The sequence below is a fragment of the Galeopterus variegatus genome, unplaced genomic scaffold (genome assembly GCF_000696425.1).
Source record: "Galeopterus variegatus unplaced genomic scaffold, G_variegatus-3.0.2 Scaffold3768, whole genome shotgun sequence".
NCBI classification, from domain to species: domain Eukaryota; kingdom Metazoa; phylum Chordata; class Mammalia; order Dermoptera; family Cynocephalidae; genus Galeopterus; species Galeopterus variegatus.
In genome coordinates this window covers 1,883-18,728 of record NW_007729879.1, presented here as the reverse complement: position 1 = coordinate 18,728, position 16,846 = coordinate 1,883, and the positions used below count along the sequence as shown (strand labels likewise).

The 16,846-nt window shown below is 38.2% G+C and overlaps 1 protein-coding gene across 2 annotated transcripts in view; it reads right to left on the bottom strand.

Moving 5' to 3' along the window:
* The window catches only part of TMEM33 (transmembrane protein 33), a 23,859-nt gene extending 8,490 nt beyond the window's left edge, over positions 1 to 15,369 (bottom strand). The window contains exons 1-6 of one of the 2 annotated variants that reach the window (XM_008585940.1): positions 15,159 to 15,355; positions 14,984 to 15,055; positions 11,618 to 11,712; positions 10,935 to 11,122; positions 6,346 to 6,413; positions 5,271 to 5,404 (exon numbers count right to left, since the gene is read on the bottom strand). In XM_008585940.1, coding sequence (XP_008584162.1) covers positions 5,271 to 5,404; positions 6,346 to 6,413; positions 10,935 to 11,122; positions 11,618 to 11,712; positions 14,984 to 15,028 — 530 coding nt within the window. In that variant the 5' untranslated portion in view covers positions 15,029 to 15,055; positions 15,159 to 15,355. Of the gene's footprint in view, positions 1 to 5,270; positions 5,405 to 6,345; positions 6,414 to 10,934; positions 11,123 to 11,617; positions 11,713 to 14,983 lie in introns of both variants that reach the window. The other variant, XM_008585938.1, reaches the window with a different exon arrangement.
* Positions 15,370 to 16,846: the final 1,477 nt, after the last annotated feature.

Below are 16,846 nucleotides of genomic sequence, written 5' to 3'. Positions count from 1 at the left end.
AAAAAAAAAAAAAAAAAAAAAAAAAAAAAAAAAAACTAAAGGCAATTCAACTAGAGAACGTGTGCATCGTCATTGATCAAATAGTCATAGTAATATCTATCATATCTAAATCCAGGTTATTCTTTTTTTTTTTGTCTCTTTTCGTGACCAGTAAGGGGATCACAACCCTTGGTGTGGTGTCACCCGCACCGCGCTCAGCCAGTGAGCGTACTGGCCATTCCTATATAGGATCCGAACCCACGGCGGGAGCGTCGCTGCACTCCCAGCCCCGCACTCTCCCGAGTACGCCACAGGCTCGGCCCAATCCAGGTTATTCTTAAAAAGGAAATGAATGAGTATGATTAGTAAAGAGTAAAATGTAATTGTTTAGATTTTTATAAACATATTCATGTATGTATTACTTTTGAAGTTTTAAATACTAAATAAACCAGAAAATGTTACATAAATGCTTCCATAATTACCAAAATTCATAAAATCAAACTTTTAAAGTTCATAAATATTCAAATAAAAAATGGTTTATTTTATATAAACAAACCCAAATAAAATTACACTGGCTCACTAGTAAATCTACACAGCCTATACTGATTACTGTTCTTGATTTAAAATCATAATTACAACATAATCTGATTTAAGAGGAACATAATAAATGATTTAGCTTATTAAACAATATCTGGAAATTTTGGAATGTGCCTATCAATTATATCCATATAAAAATCTAGTTTTGGTATCTACCATTTTAACTTTCATTCAGTTACATGAAACAAATAACAGAATCTGGTGTGACCTAAGAAATGGATTAGGTGACCCAAGAAACAAAATGAGTGAGAAAGTAAAACGACAAAAAGTTCCTTTCACTAATTAAAGTGTTTAAGTATCTGAACAGGATCATAAAAGGGAGAGATGAAAAGTAAGACCTATAAAATCATGGGGAAAATACTAGAATTTTGATCTTGTCCCTTTTTCCGTTGCCCCAGATTACATTACCCTTTTCTTTTATGTAACCTCAACTTCTAGGATAAGAAGGCTTTTACTAAACTTTAGGGTAAAAGTTTTAGAGTTGACTAATTTATGAGTACAGCTTATCAAATCCTATATTTAGCATTCATGGAATGTAACAGGTGAAAGGATTTTAGGCATGTACCTATTTCAATTTTTTTAGTTTTTAAATGAGGAAAATCAAGGTTAAGAAGGCTAAGTTAATGATCAAATCAACTAGAATCCAGGTCTATAAAACCCAGTAAGAATCTTTCCATTGCATTATTTCAGAACTTTATTTAGATTATATTATCTGGTTGGGGACCCCACAACTTAAGCAACATGTGGCAATCCTGTAGTCCTCAGAGAGAAGCAATACTTAAAAGGATGGAAAAAATGCACTTATATGGAAACCTATAAAACTCTGTTCTTAGTTTGAAAACAGACTGCCAAAGGAAGGAGTAATTATTGTCAGTAATCATTGGTTAATCAGGCAATGAATATTAAAAATTATAAAATATAATTTTATAATCATAATAATAGCTTGTTACAAATTAACAAAACTATGGAAAACAGGTAATAGGCATTTTAAAGGACAATTTGGCGGGGTCTATTAAACACAAAATCTATCAAGCTTATGCTGAGCTGGTATCTATGTTAAAGAAAATACTGGCACATAAGTATAATCAGGTAAAACGATGTTTACTGTATCAATATTTGAAAAAGCAAAAATTTGGAAAAAAATGTCCATCATCAGGGGAATGGGTAATAAAATGTACCACACTGATAGGATAAAACACTAAAGCCATTAAATGAAACAAACCAGACTGTATATGCCAACACAAATAGGTCACAAAAACATTGTATGAGTGGGAAAAAGCAAGGTGCAGATAATTATGATAACTTTGATGCAAAATAAAAACTAAACAAATAACCAAACTAAACCACACACCCATAATATAATAATATATATTTTCTAAATGTTTTTAAAGGAATACACACATGTACACATATCAAATTCCTTACCTCTGGGAAGGAGAAAGCAGAACTACAACTAGGATTCACAGTTAAGTAATATTTTAGTTTTATCTGTAATGTCCTACTACTTATAAAACTAAAAATTGAAAGCTTGCTCTCTCTGCTTCCATCATCTTGCAATGTGAGACCCCTGGGTCATCACTGTTGCCACCATCAGATGGACTTTGGACTTCCCAGCCTCAAAAACTTAACCTCAGGAGCTGGTTCCTAAGAAATAACAGTTTCTGATCCAATCAAGATGGCAGAATAGACGGTTCCCAGCATCACTCTCTCCCACAAATCAACCAAATTTACAACTGTAAAAATGTAACATCAGCCAAGCCCGGGCAGCTGGAGCTCAGGGGAAGAGGAGGAGAGACTTACGGAGTTCATGAAGGCGGGAGAAACTACAATGAGAGAAAGAAAAAGCTGCTCTGAGCATTTTGGGCCACAGCTGCTTTAAGGCTCGAGCTGATGAGCACATGGAGCAGAAGCCGGCAGAAGCTGCAGCTGTGCCCTTCAGATGGAGCTACTTGGAAGCAGCAGGAGAGATGAGGGCCTTGGTGGTCCCCAGGACAGCAAGACCATTAATAGCGTTCCCATGGACCCAGGCAGGAGCGAGGAACCAGAACAACTGAAAAAAGGGAGCCGTTAGGCCCGTGAGTCCAAGTGACCAGCGCAGGGCCCGTCCCATGGGAAGTGTTTGGAGCATGGGTGGTAGTGAAGACGGGGCCACAAGGGGATCACTGGACACAGCAAGGATAGCTGATCTGCCCCCCAATCAGCACAGGACCACTTGGAGGAGACTGGTCGGGAATGCAGAATTGCATGGGGTGAAGTTTGATGAAAAAACTCAGGCTCAGATCAGAGATTCTACAGGACACAGATCCACTGGGTCTCTGGAGAGCCAGAAATACCTATAAGATCAACCATTAAGGGCCGGCCCGGTGGCGCACTGCTACAGTGCGGCGCTCCCGCCGAGGGTTTGGATCCCACATACAGACCGGTTCCCGCTCACTGGCTGAGCGAGGTGCGGGCGCAGCGCCGAGGGTTGCGATCCCGTTGCCAGTCCTGGTCCGGTACGGGCACGACACTGAGGGTTGCAATCCGTTGCCGGACACGAAAAAGGACAAAAAGACAAAAAAAAAAGATCAACCATTAAACCCTGAGCTGCACAAAAAGCCTTCCCTAGGGAAACAGCAGCAAAGTAGCAATTTAAACAACCACACAGCTCAAGTACTGGTTCCCACAGGAAGTTCCCCCGTGTTAGAAGCAAAGGACAAAAAATTTGTTCTGGCCCAGGCACACCACCAGCAACTTGGGGCCTGCCCAGGGACCCGAGGCAGGGAGAAGGTGTCTGAACCCCTGTCCCACAATCAGGCACATGGCGCCAGTGCTTTGGGGCTCGTCCAGGGACCCGGACATGGAGAAGTGGACTGGACCCCTCTCTCCCACAACCAGGCACACCAAGCCAGCACCTTGGGTCCCACCCAGTGACCAAAGGCATGGAGCCAGGAACCAGACCCTCCTCCCACAACAAGGCACACCATGACAGTACCTCGGGGCCCACCCAGGAACCCATGGACACTGTGCCAGCACCTCGGGGCCCGCCTGGCCCAGAGGCATGCAGAAGGGGACTGGCCCTGTCTCCCACAACCAGGTACACCAAGCCAGTGCCTCAGGTTCCGCCCAGTGACCTGACATATGGAGCCAGGGACTGGACCCTTCTCCCACAGCACTTCAGGGCCCACCTGGGTACCCGAGGCATGGAGAAGGGGACCAGACCCTCCTCCCACAACCAGGCACATGGCGCCAGTGCTTTGGGGCTCGTCCAGGAACCCGGACATGGAGAAGGGGACTGGACCCCTCTCTCCCACAACTAGGCAGATGGCGCCAGTGCCTTGGGGCCTGCCCAGGGACCAGAGGCATGGAGAAGGGGACCAAACACACCCCACAAACAAGCATACTGCCAGTGCCAAGGAGCAATCCAAAAACAGCATCTCCACGTGGGTGGCCCACCACAGCCACCACAATAAACATGGCTGATGCAAAAGCGGCTAGAACGCCACAACCATCATGCAGATGGTCTGCCAACCACTGGAGTGCATTGACACAAGAGGAGTCACCAGCAGAGACAAAGAAAAGAAGAGGATGTTTCTTTTCACAAAACCCATTTCAGAGTGACAGAAGAAGCATCTGCTCTATGATAATATTGGGGGACCTGATCACATCTCTCAGCATTGGACAAATCATCTAGGCAACAAATTAACAAAGTAACCATTATTCTTTCAGTAGGGCAATTAGAGGAGGGAGGGGGAAAGAATAGGGAAGGAGAGGAATTGGACAAGGGGCCTAAAGAATAACTATGATTTGTAACAATGTATATGCTAGTAATATTGATTTAATCAACATATCTCAATGTTCAACCCCAAAAATATGCATAATCGATTTTGATTCAATAAATAAAATAAATTTAATAAATAAATAAATAAATAAAAGTAGAGCCAAATCAAGGGAACAATAAACATAAAGTTCTGGAGAATGAAGAGAGGAGTGATTGGAGAGGAGACACACAAGAAGCTTCAACAAGATTAATAATGTTCTACTCTTTTAAGTTGGGTGGTAGGTTCACGTATGTTCACTTTGTTATTACACTTTATAACTTATGCTACTTATTATAAACTTTATAACTTAATATCCATAACTATTAAATGTATCTTTTTATATCCATAAAAAAAAAAGAAAAATTGAAAAAGCAATCATCCAGGTAGAAATGTACACTGTTTCAAAACTTAAATGCAAGAATACCAATGGAGAGGTCAACACTATTGAAATGTTCTAATTTTTTTTAGGACGGCTTTCTTTATTCATGCATTACTTCTGTAACAAAGATACAAACAAAATAAAATAAGGAGGTGATAATAATAATTTTTAAGATTTTTCTCTAGTATAAGAACAATCACCTCAGTAATGGCAGAATGGACTAAACTAGACTTCCCAAGATTCTTTCAAAGGCAGTAATTAATTTTGAAATTGTTCAAAATGTTAATAAATTACAAGGAATGTTGTATAAGACAAATTCTTAGCTTTACTATGTCTGCTTCTCTATTATAAAGTGAAAAGGGTTAGATTAGGTGATTGCTAAGATTCATCTAGCTCTACAGGTGGACAGATTTAACAACAGATTTTTTTTATTCAACAGATTTAAGCAGGATAAAATTTGAGTTATGTTCATTTAAGTCATCAGTCTTCCAAAACAAATGTATTTTTAGTCTTACCTAAAAAGCATAAAAACTGTAGCAGGCATCAAGAATATTTCATTACAGGCAATGAATTTCAGAATATTTTGTTGATTAGCACTTAATTTATCCAAGACAGATCTGAGCAGAGGTAAACTATTTGAACCCTTCGCCTAAAATAGAAAACAAACATTAGAAATAATAAAGCATTTTTTATAACTCAATTATTAACTTTCTTTAGATAGATAGCATATCCACCAGGCAATACAACCAAAAGGCAATTATTTGAAAATGATGGCATAAAAGTCTACAAACTATTTAAGGACAAAGATTAGTTTATTTTCCTGCTTTATTTTGTGTATTTGAAGACTTAACAGAAAAAAATACTTTAGTAAAAGTACTTTTCCTTCTTAGATGTTTTATTTTTCTTAAGAAACATTATTTTTGCCAAAAATTGTGATTATTTCTCTCCAACCTTAACAAAATCTGACTACCCAAGTAATACAGTTAAAATATCTGTGACTCCTTAGCTAATTAATGGTATCAATTACAAAGCCTAATTACTGTTGTGACCACAGATTTATAGGGATAAAGAAAAAGGTCAACACAAGGCATAAATCTGGATATTTTAATTCAAATGTCAGTGAATGAGCAGTAAATCTGCTTAGCACACTTAAGTCAGGCTTAATGTTCCAACCCAGAAGTAAGAAAAAAACTTCAGGAAAGTAGCAGTTCTGAGCATTAGCATAAAAGAGACTCAGTACACTCTACTTATCTGGTATGTTAGAATTAAACATTGACAGAACAAGAGATCTCTAACAATTCATCAAATTAAAATTTTTTTTAAAAGTAAGATCTATTTCAAACTTAAAAAATTCCTCTGGGATCTGGGGGGTAATTTTAAGTGCAATCCTTTATCTGCCAAAATGTACTAGTTTCTTAAACTTCAATAACAAAAACTTCTAAACTTAAAACTTTCAAATCACTAAATAATTTATAACAAGTTTGTAAGAAATAGAGAACTTTTTGTGACAAATGACAAAATGTCTTAGAACTCAAATTCATGTTGACTTTCCATAATCCACGGGTGAAAGAACAGCACAGTTTTACTTACATCAAGGACCTTTTTCGTATATGTGGCAGCATGAAGCAAAGAGAATAATAAGACTGGGAAAATACTCACTGAAGAAAACAATTAAGGAAAACATTTAAAAATCAAGTACTCTGCAAAACAGCCTATGTATTATATCCAAATATACTGAAAAGATATCTGTTAAAATGAGTTCAGTGGAATGGCTTTTGTTTTACTGATACAGAGTAAACCAAATCAAGTTTTGTTATTGGTAGAGATGAAAATAAACTATTTCATTTTTAAAAATTCAGTTTTTTAATGAAAATGATTTTTAAAAGTTTTAAAAATTTATTTCTATTTATCATCATAAACATTTACTAAATTAAGTGTTAAATACAGCTCTTAACCCCACATTGACCACCCTGGCCACTCTAACTTAGACTTCAAACACAGAGGTAGTTTTTTTATAGTGCTTTCACATATCTCAACCACTGAGAGACCCTGAGGTAATGGTTTAAAGAGTATTCTCCAATTCTCCTCAACTAAAGATCTCTCATTATTTCTTTCCTACAAAGATCCTATTATTTTGAGATACTGTACCTATCCAACTTTTACAATCATGTTCTCTTTGTCAAAATAAAAAAGACAGTGTATATTTGGCTTTGTATACACAGTTTACCCTTAACTAACAGGTGGTTAGGGGCACCCCCTGCCCCCCACCCAGTTTCTCCTGTCTTGACTGCACCCTGAACCCCACAGGCCAGGGGTGGGAAGGGGGCCTCATTACTTAAGTAGTAGTTAAGTACTTAGCTACTAATAGGCTACTGTTAGGTAGGCTATTTGGTTAGGTATGTCATACATAACCCCAAATTTTCCAATATACTTATTGAAAAAAATCTTCATATAAGTAGACCCATGCAGGTCAAACCCATGTCATTCAAGGGTTTGCTATAGTCAAAAGTGAAAGTCTCATCAATTTAATTACAGACATAAGCAGAGAATCCTTATAATTGAGAGCCCAACTGCTTGGCTTTATGCCATGGATAAATATACAATTTTCATTCAACTTTTTGAAAAATGGAAATTGCTCAAAAGACTCCATTCTCCACCCTGATTTCTACCAGGTTAATAACAAAAAAACTTGTCAATTACTTCCTTGAAATGATATAGACTGTTAGTCAACCATGAATGGCAAAAATACTCATCCTAAAAATATTAGCAGTTTCTAAGAAATGAACCATTATATTTTTCTATACTAACTGAAGGCTTGATATGACAGAAGACAGTAACTGCTATAACACAATCTAAGTATCAAATTCATTATAAACATAACTCATTTAGGACCCACCCAAAGGTTCCTAATTTCCAACTGGTGATCAAGACACTGACCTATACCAAAGTATTAGAAGAACCTTAATTCTCTAATAATGTAATAGTTCTCCAGATATCCTGACCAATTCTTTCCCACTACTCACAAGAATTAAGTAAAATGCCAACTTCCTCAGTAAAGACAAATAGTTTTAAACTTTTTAATGAGTCAGAAACCCCTTAAAACTGATGAAAAGTACAACCCTCTCCTTTCTGAGTTCACTGTAAAACTCTGTTGCTGCATAAATAATTTAAACTTTGACACACATGCAGACTCAAAGTCTGATTTCAAAAAATAGGAAACGTTGGATACTGAAAACAGAACCCTGAACTGGAGTCAAGATACCTCAGTTCAACTTCTGGCTCTGTCACTAACCTCATTTTCCTAGGCCAAGTTTTATCCTCTGTCAAATGAATAAGTAGAGATCAACGCTAGAGATTTCTAATGAGTCTTTTATCTCTTACATTCTACAGTTCACAAACCCTTGATAAGAGACTTATAATCTTAGCTTTCAACGACACTTTTTTTTTTTTTTCAAAGACAACTGGTAAAGGGATCTTAACCCTTGACTTGGTGCTGTCAGCACCACACTCTCCCAAGTGAGCTAACTGGCCATCCCTATATAGGGATCCGAACTTGTGGCCTTGGTGTTATCAGGACTGCACTCTCCCAAGTGAGCCACGGGCCAGCCCTTCAGTGACACTTTTAAACTACTTAGAAAAGAGGTGAAAAGCCTATAATTTAAGTACTGTTAAGACAAGTGAACAGAAATTATGTTGATGGGAGGGGTAACAGGGGGGAAGGAGGAATTGGTAAAGGGACACAAATATCTACTACATTGTATATTGATAAGTTAAAATAAAAATAAATAAATAAATAAAATAAAGTACCCCCCCCCCCCCCCAATAAACAAACCCTAAGTACTTGTCACTGATAGAACAAGGCCAATATACCACCCTTGTAAGAACAAGGATCAGAACCTATGTTTGTAATATCACTTTAGGCCCACCTTTATTTATTACAACACCCAACTATCCTAGGAATCAGATTAATATTTCTTGCCAATTATTAGTTTGTTATTCCCACTGATCACTACTTTCCCCATGTAAAAATTTAAGGAATATGAAATCCTCAGTCTTCAACACTGCCATGAAAAAAAGGGCTAGCAAATAACCAATTGCACAGAAAAGATAGAGAGGTGTTTTCACTGGTAATGAGTCTCATCTGGCATGACCTCAGGATTCACTCAACAAAACTTACTGAGCCCTAACCTGTGCCAGGTACTGTCTCAAAGTTCAGTATTGATGTATTCAGTTTACTCTATACTAATTATCTAAAAAAACACATTTTCTTTCTTTCTATTTCTCTTTCCAAAGAAATTTTAAGCTACCAGAAAGCATAACCAAAGAACTCTAACGTCCCCATTATACCTCAGAAAGGCAAGCATTTTAATATTTGTGATTACAAAGCACCTCAACGAAGGTGACTAACAAAAGCTGGTCAATCTAATGATATGCCAAACAAATGTAATTGTTGTAATACTACAATAACTTAGTGAGTTTTACCTAAAAATGAACAAACACAAAATAAGATGGGGCATTACAGACCCATGCACTGAACATGAAAAACTTTATCTGAATGTTCCAAACTACTTATGTTATCTTGGTAAAGCAAGGAATTTAAACAGAATCTCCACATACTATACATAGAAGTGGAGTTATCGGCTTTACCCAGGCATAGACAGAAATACTGTAAATCTACACTTAGCTGTTACTCACCCATTAACTATAGATTAGGCAGGGCTTTCACATCAGAAAGACCCTGTCCACATTACTACTTATTAGCAACTATGTGTGAGTGTCATATTGTTGGTAAAAATACTGAGCCTCAGTATCCTTATCAAATAATATGACAAAATAATTTTTTCAGAGTGCTGCAAGGATTAAACATATGAAGTTCCTATACACTGGCAAAACAGGTACTTAAATTTTAGTTTCCTCCTGTTCTCACCCTTTAGACTTACAAAAATCTATTTAACAATTAAAACTTCACGCACACAGATATTATCTTAATAGATAATAGATATATAATAGGTATTTTTAATAGATAATATTTAGTCTTTAGAGAAATATTTTATTGCATTTTCTATTATGTGTAGTTGCATCATAAATATTCAAAACTCTTAGAGCACCACTTCTCAAAGCACAAAATAATTTGAGTGATGATCTACAGGAAAAAACAAAACAAAACATTAAGTTTAAAATTCACTGAACTCTTTTAGTCTCACAAAGCACTCGAGTGTATCAAAGGTCCTCTAGTAAAGAACCCTATTTAAAAATGTTTAACCTAGTGCTGTCAAAACATACTGGACTGCAGAACTTCTCCCCCATCTCTCTCCCTCCGTTTTGAAGTAATACCCATTATCTCACAACACTTATGAAATGTAAAAACATACAAATTCCAAATCTAATTCTTACTAGTTTTAGGGATTATCCACGTGCCCTTATTTGCTACTCTATCCACAGCAAATATTAATTTCCTTTTATCAATTATCCCATTCCCTGCTTAAACAAGTTATTTCTTGATTAACTTCCATTTGTTTCTAGCTAATTGGGAAAGAGCTGAGTATCTCTCTTTTTTTGGGGGGGGGGGTGACTGGCCAGTACAGAGATAGAACCCTGAACCCTGTTATCAGCACCATGGTCTAACCAGCTGAACTAACCAGTCAGCCCTAGGAGTTCTCTTTTTAAAGACAGATATCTGGACACCTTCCCCGAAAAGTGAATTAAATGAAAGAAATTTTTAAATATTAAAATAAGTCCTGATAAGCTTGTGCTTTGAATCTGAACTTTAAAATATCCACTGTTAATAGAGAGGCTTATAAGAGACAAGAACAAAGAAACAAAGTTTAAAATTCCCAAATCAGCTCTTTAAAGTTCAGATTTCACATTTTATTTATTTTTTAACTTATTTAATTATTTTTTGTTTTGTTTTATTTTTGCAGCTCACTAGTACAGGGATCAAACCCTGGACCCTGGTTTTATCAGCACCACACTCTAACCAACTGAGCTAACCAGACAGCCCTGACTTCACAATTTTAGAGTCAGAAATTCTTAAACCAAACATATCTCCATTTAAATGAAGTGCCAAAATACAAACAAACTCAGGTTTCATGGAATGTCCTCATTGCTGAAATAATCAGAAAGGAATCTCCTACGCGCTTAGTTGGCAATTTCATCATCAAACAGGTAGAAAAGGATACTTGTAACAGGGTAGGAATTGACAAAGATAAGTGAATACAACAGGTAGTGGCAGCTGTCTTCTAACAAAGCCTGGGCCAGGAATGCTCTGCTTAACTGGAAATGCGGCAATCTTTGATGCAGCCTTAGAGCACTGGTAAGAGCATTGGCCAGCAAAGCACGTTGGTAAAAACTTGCTGCTTCGTGCAACCTGCAAATTACCAGGGGAAAGGTTATCATGAGACATAAACAACTACCATGTCTCTTCCTCCTTTGTGAATTGCATCATAATTACACAACACCTAAATCACTTAATTGTCAAAAGAAAATATTACTTGAATCTATTCTACCTTCTTAGAAGCATTGGTTCATATATACCCAACCAAATTTTATAAAGCAGTGATTCTTCCCGTCGAGTTAAAAAAGAAGTCAAAAATGGAAAAAAAAAAAAAACATGAACTCATCTCATCCCCAAACACCCATGTTTCCTTGGATTTTCAACGTGATGCTAGTTTCACAAAGCACAAGATATAAAATCTCTCTCCAGTTGATAACGTTACCAGGTTATTAGTGCCTTAAGTACGGGACCTGTATTTTATTTGTCCCTAAACTCTTTACAGTTTAAAGAGTCTTAGACTTAAAAAGGTATTCCATTAAAACTGACTGAACAAATGAATATCAAACCATAAATATGTATAATACATACCCAAGAAGAGGCAGAACAAACAAAGCAGAGCAGTAAACTGTGAATAAGCGAGAAAGCCACATTGCTGTGTCCAGTTTATTCGTCATCATGAATTGCTAAATTTAAAAAGAAAAATATTTTAGTAAATTAAGGCTGCACACTGTTGTTTTATCCCCATTCAAAATGCTTTAACTCTGTAATATTTGTTTTTTAATCATTAAGTGAAAACGAAGGCAACTGACTATTTCACCTGTATGCTTAATGACAAGTATAACCACCTTATAGTTTTGATGTGGAAAGCACAGGAAATACTTAAATAGAAATAGATAGAAAAATACCAGTTGACTTTTAAAGATAAAAAGACTAATTAGGAAAAAAAAATCTGAACAGAATTTAACTACTATTTCCTGTGTCCCTACAACACCTGTAATACTGGCTTCATCTATTTTTTTTTTTTGACCGGTAAGGGGATCACAACTCTCGGCATGGTGTGGTCCGCATCACGCTCAGCCAGTGAGCGCACCGGCCATCCCTATATATGATCTGAACCCGAGGCCTCAGCGCTACCAGCGCCGCACTCTCCCGAGTGAGCCACGGGGGCGGCCCGGCTTCATCTATTTTTAAAGAGCGTTAAATAAGAACTAATTGCTCTCAAGAGAACCATAATGACTAGTCTTAGAAAAATCTCAAATCTGAACAGGTAGATCTCAGAGCTGAATGAGAAGGCATCACACAAAGCCTGTATGGATTAAATAAACCTTTTAAAGGAGATATGTAAAATCACGGTACTGAACTCAGCCCATGATTTGCCTAAGTATACAAGGGCCTGATATACTGCAGGTGCTCAAAATATAGCCGTCAGGTTAATGGCACTTGCCTCTCTTCATCTCCTCTAGGCTCCCTCACAAGTCTTACCTTAGTTTCAGTGGCCATAGATTAAACTTCCATATACCAATTTCTTCTTTTTTTTTTCTCATTCTATCTTTCCCTTTGCTGCTTTTTTCCCAAAATGTACATTCATTACCACTAAAGCAAGAACTTAAAATCTGTTTTTTCATAAAAATGTATCTTATATTCTAGGGCTGGCCTGTGGCTCACTTGGGAGAGTGTGGTGCTGATAACACCAAGGCCACGGGTTCGGATCCCTATATAGGCATGGCTGGTTAACTCACTTGGGAGAGCGTGGTGCTGACAACACCAAATCAAGGGTTAAGATCCCCTTCTCAGTCACCTTTTAAAAAAAATAAAAAATAAAAATAAATAAATAAAATTTAAAAAATGTATCTTATATTCCAATTCGAAAGTGGCTTTTACATTTTTTGACTAGGATCTAAATAAATAACTTTAATACCAAGATTCAATACAAACATATGTGGGCATATAAAGTAAACAGAAGCTTCACAGACGATATTTATCCTTACTGTGTGTGATGAATTTTGACATTTCTATTTGATTTTTTAAAAATAGTTGGTGTTTCCACCAAACTGACTTCAAAACTCACTAACAGGTCTATCTAAGTCTGAAAAAAAAACTCCTCTAAGCAATGTAACTTACTATCTATTGAAAAAAAGATATTAAAAATTTTTGGAAAAAAAATGCAAGTACATTTTAAAATTCAAAGATATTTTACTGCATGTCTTTTTAACCATATGCAGATAATTTCAGAAATATGAAATATGACTCCTGTTTATCCAGACCTAGCATACTGTGACTTCTCTCAATTTAAGTGATTAGCAGTAGTCAAGAGGAAATAAATCTAGCTTACTGTGCTCAGTTTCTCTAAAAATATTCAAACTCTACACCATAGTTTGAAATTTAATTTTAGAATTCTCTTTAAAATCTTTTTGCTTAGAGTGTTTATTTTTCAACACTATGAGCTATGCATTTCATTTTGTACAATTTATGTATAGTTTATTACACAATTTAAAAGTTAAAAACAGTGTATTGGTTTACATTTTTAAGACTGAACTGCCCAACCACCATCCTAATAAGTAGTTAAGGCAAAAAACAACAAAGGATCTTTGGATTTAAAAAAAAAAAACTGTTGAGGAGCAAGACATTCACACAGTTTCAAAGTACCATGCCAAAAAACATCTTTTAATTACAAAGGGGAAAAAAAAGGTATCCTGGCAATGGAGACTCTGGTCGGCACCACCTTAACCAAATAATCAGACCTAAATTATCCAATGATGGGATAAATCAACAAAAAATGCTTACACTTACACACTTACACACACACACACGTTTTCAAAAATTTCATGGAAAGGTTCATATTATCTTCTATTTTTCCACAAACTTTTTGAAGTATCCTCTATAAGTTTTACTGATTTACTGTATATGTGTAAGAAATGCACAAATGAGAAGGCCACAGTATCACTTATGCGTTATTCCTCACAAGATGTTTAATCTGAATCTATTCATGAGGGGGGAAAAAAATCAGACTCCAATTTGAGGAGTATTCTGCAAAACAACAGGTCTGGACTCTTGAAAACTATCAGTGTCTGGAAAGACAAAAAAGGGAAGAGTGCAGGGGAACTCTTCTAGATTAAGAGATATGACCAGTAAATGCAGTGAATGCTTTCTGATTGGATATTGGAAGAAGAGAAAACAGCTTTAAAGAACAATTAAGGAAATTTGAGCACGGCTTGTATATTACGTAATAAGATATATCAATGTTAAGTTTTCCAAATGTGATAACTGCATTGTGGTCATGTAGAATACTTAAGTATTTATTGGCTAACCATCATGACTAATACTCAAATGGGGTATCAAAAGAAAAAGTTAAAAAGTGTGTATTTAAAGATTTTGCAAAATGTTGCTTAAAAAAGAGACTCGCACAATTCAAACTCACAGGGTTTAAAAAACTAGAGGACAGTAATAATGCTTCGGGTACAATCAACCAGTCAGTTCCAGGTCAGCATTTCAAATACACTTTTTTTTTTTTTTTTTTACAAAAGCGTAATATTTCTTTTCAAAAAGAACAAAGTGAAGAAGAAAAAGACCGCTCTCCTCCCTTTGCGTAATTTCTACACAATGGCATTACGTGGGAGAAATGTTCTCTACCAGCACGCGTGTGCGTCATGAGTGTGTGTCGCGACGCAACCTCGGTGGCATCCTTGGGGCCTAGGACATTCAGAGACCGAGGTGTGGGTAGAGGCAAGAAGACCCAATTTCCACAGCATCCAGGCCGGTCTGCTGTCGCTTTGGAAACAAACTTGTAGCTCCTTCTACATCTTCGCTCACACTCCCCTCTCCACCCCCACCCCACCCCTAACCCCAGTCCTGCAAGCATCGAGCTTCTAGAACGCCTCGGGACCCGCTCGCAACACTTCCTGCTCCTTCCTAACTCTTGCTAATCAAGCCAGATGATCCTTCCCACTCACTTACCACAGCGCCCGCCCCTTGGGGGCCGTTTGAGGTCGTATCTGCCATGGGGGACTCGCACACGAGTCTGGGACGCTGGAATCGCGAAAAGAAGAAAGAAGGGGCAAAAGGTCAGCGCCAAAGCACCACCCGGGTGACTGGCTTCCCTGCCGCGTGCCGTCGGCCCGCTGCGCCCTACCGGAACTCCGAGCCTCCACAGGGAAAGGACCTCGCCTGCTTCGGTGCGGCAGACTGACCGGAGGGCACCCGCAGGAGCTGGGAAAACCTGTCCCACACTGCCTAGATTAAAGCTGGGTTCCCGGAAAAACCGGAGCGAAGGAGGAGCTTCGGAGAGACGACCTACTGGGCCAGCCTGACGCTACCGGGTCCAGGTTATTGCCTAACCCGGAAGTGCTCCTTCACTTCTGTGGGGAAGAGGCGGTGACGAAGGGATGGGAAATAGGAGCGGTGCCCTGAGGCATGACGGGAAGTGTAGTTTTCCTCCTCGTTTCGACTCTACCTGGTTTACAAGCCAATTGGCTCAGTGAGCTGAAAAGTGAGAGTGGCAGACCAGCTTTTGCCTCATCTGCAGCTCACAGATGATCCCCCCTGCCAATGTCCAAACCACGAAATCTCTACTCCCTAATATAAGGCCTCAGCAACATCTTCTTTGATGTCTCCCTCCTGGGGCTCACTAAGCCCTGTGGTTCTACTTCTAAAATTAATCTTTCAACATGCACTTTTGAGACCTGCTATGTGACAGGCTCCATGCTTGGCATGGAGGATGAAAAAAACACAGACTGCAGGAGAGACAGACAAGTAAACCAAAATCACAGCATAGTGCTTGTGTAACATGGGCCGGGGCAGAGTTAATCACAGGGAACACAGAGGAGGGTACCTAAATCAGAAGGGGTCTGGGGAGGTTTCTTGGGAAAGATAATTCTGTCTGTAAATCTTGAAGGACAAAAAGTTGACTGAAAGGGGAAGGTGATTCCAAAGTGAGGAACAGAAAGTGCACAAAATAACAGGACAGTCAGAGGACTAGTTTAGTATAACCAGAATGAAGTATGTGTGTAAGGGTGGAGGAGTATATGTGAAAAATTTGGGCTAGAGAAGCTATATTAGTCCATTTCTGTTGCTTATAACAAAATACCTGGAACTTGGTATTTTGTAAGAAAATGAAATTTTTTTCTTATAATTTCGGAGGTTGGGAAGTCCGAAGTCCAGGAAACACATTTGGTGAGGGCCTTGGTGATGGTGACAGTGACCCAGGAGTCTCACATAGCAGAAAATGGCGAAGCAGAGAGAGACTAGCCTCTTGTGTGCTCTTCTTTTAAAGCCCTCAGAAGCATGCCCCTGACCACCATTATTAATCCATTCACTATGCATGGTCCTACAATCTAATCACCTCTTCAAGACCCTACCTTTCAATTTCCATAATAGGATTTCTCACCCTCAACAATTACAGTGGAAATTAAGCTTCTAATGTATGAACTTTGGGGACACAATTCCAACAATCCACAGCAGAGGCCAACAGGGATGTGCTAAGGAAAAGATCTGAACTTGACCCTGAAATTCAGAGAACTGTGGGACAATAATCAGCAGAAGTGTGTCATCATGAGATTTAGAAAGATCACTGTGACAGCAGGGTCGGTGATGATCAGAGCGGCAAACTAAAAGACAGGAGATTAGTTGGGAGGCTATTACTGATAATGGAGGAGAGGGTCTGGGGAAGCCCAATAGCCAGCCTCAACCCACCCCATTACCAGGTTCTTCAATCCGCCATGGGAAAGAATTCAAGAGCAGAGTCACAGTAGAAAGTGAGAACATGTTTCAATGTAACAAATAGGAGATATAGATTTCACAGAGAGTGTGGCCTAGCTCTTA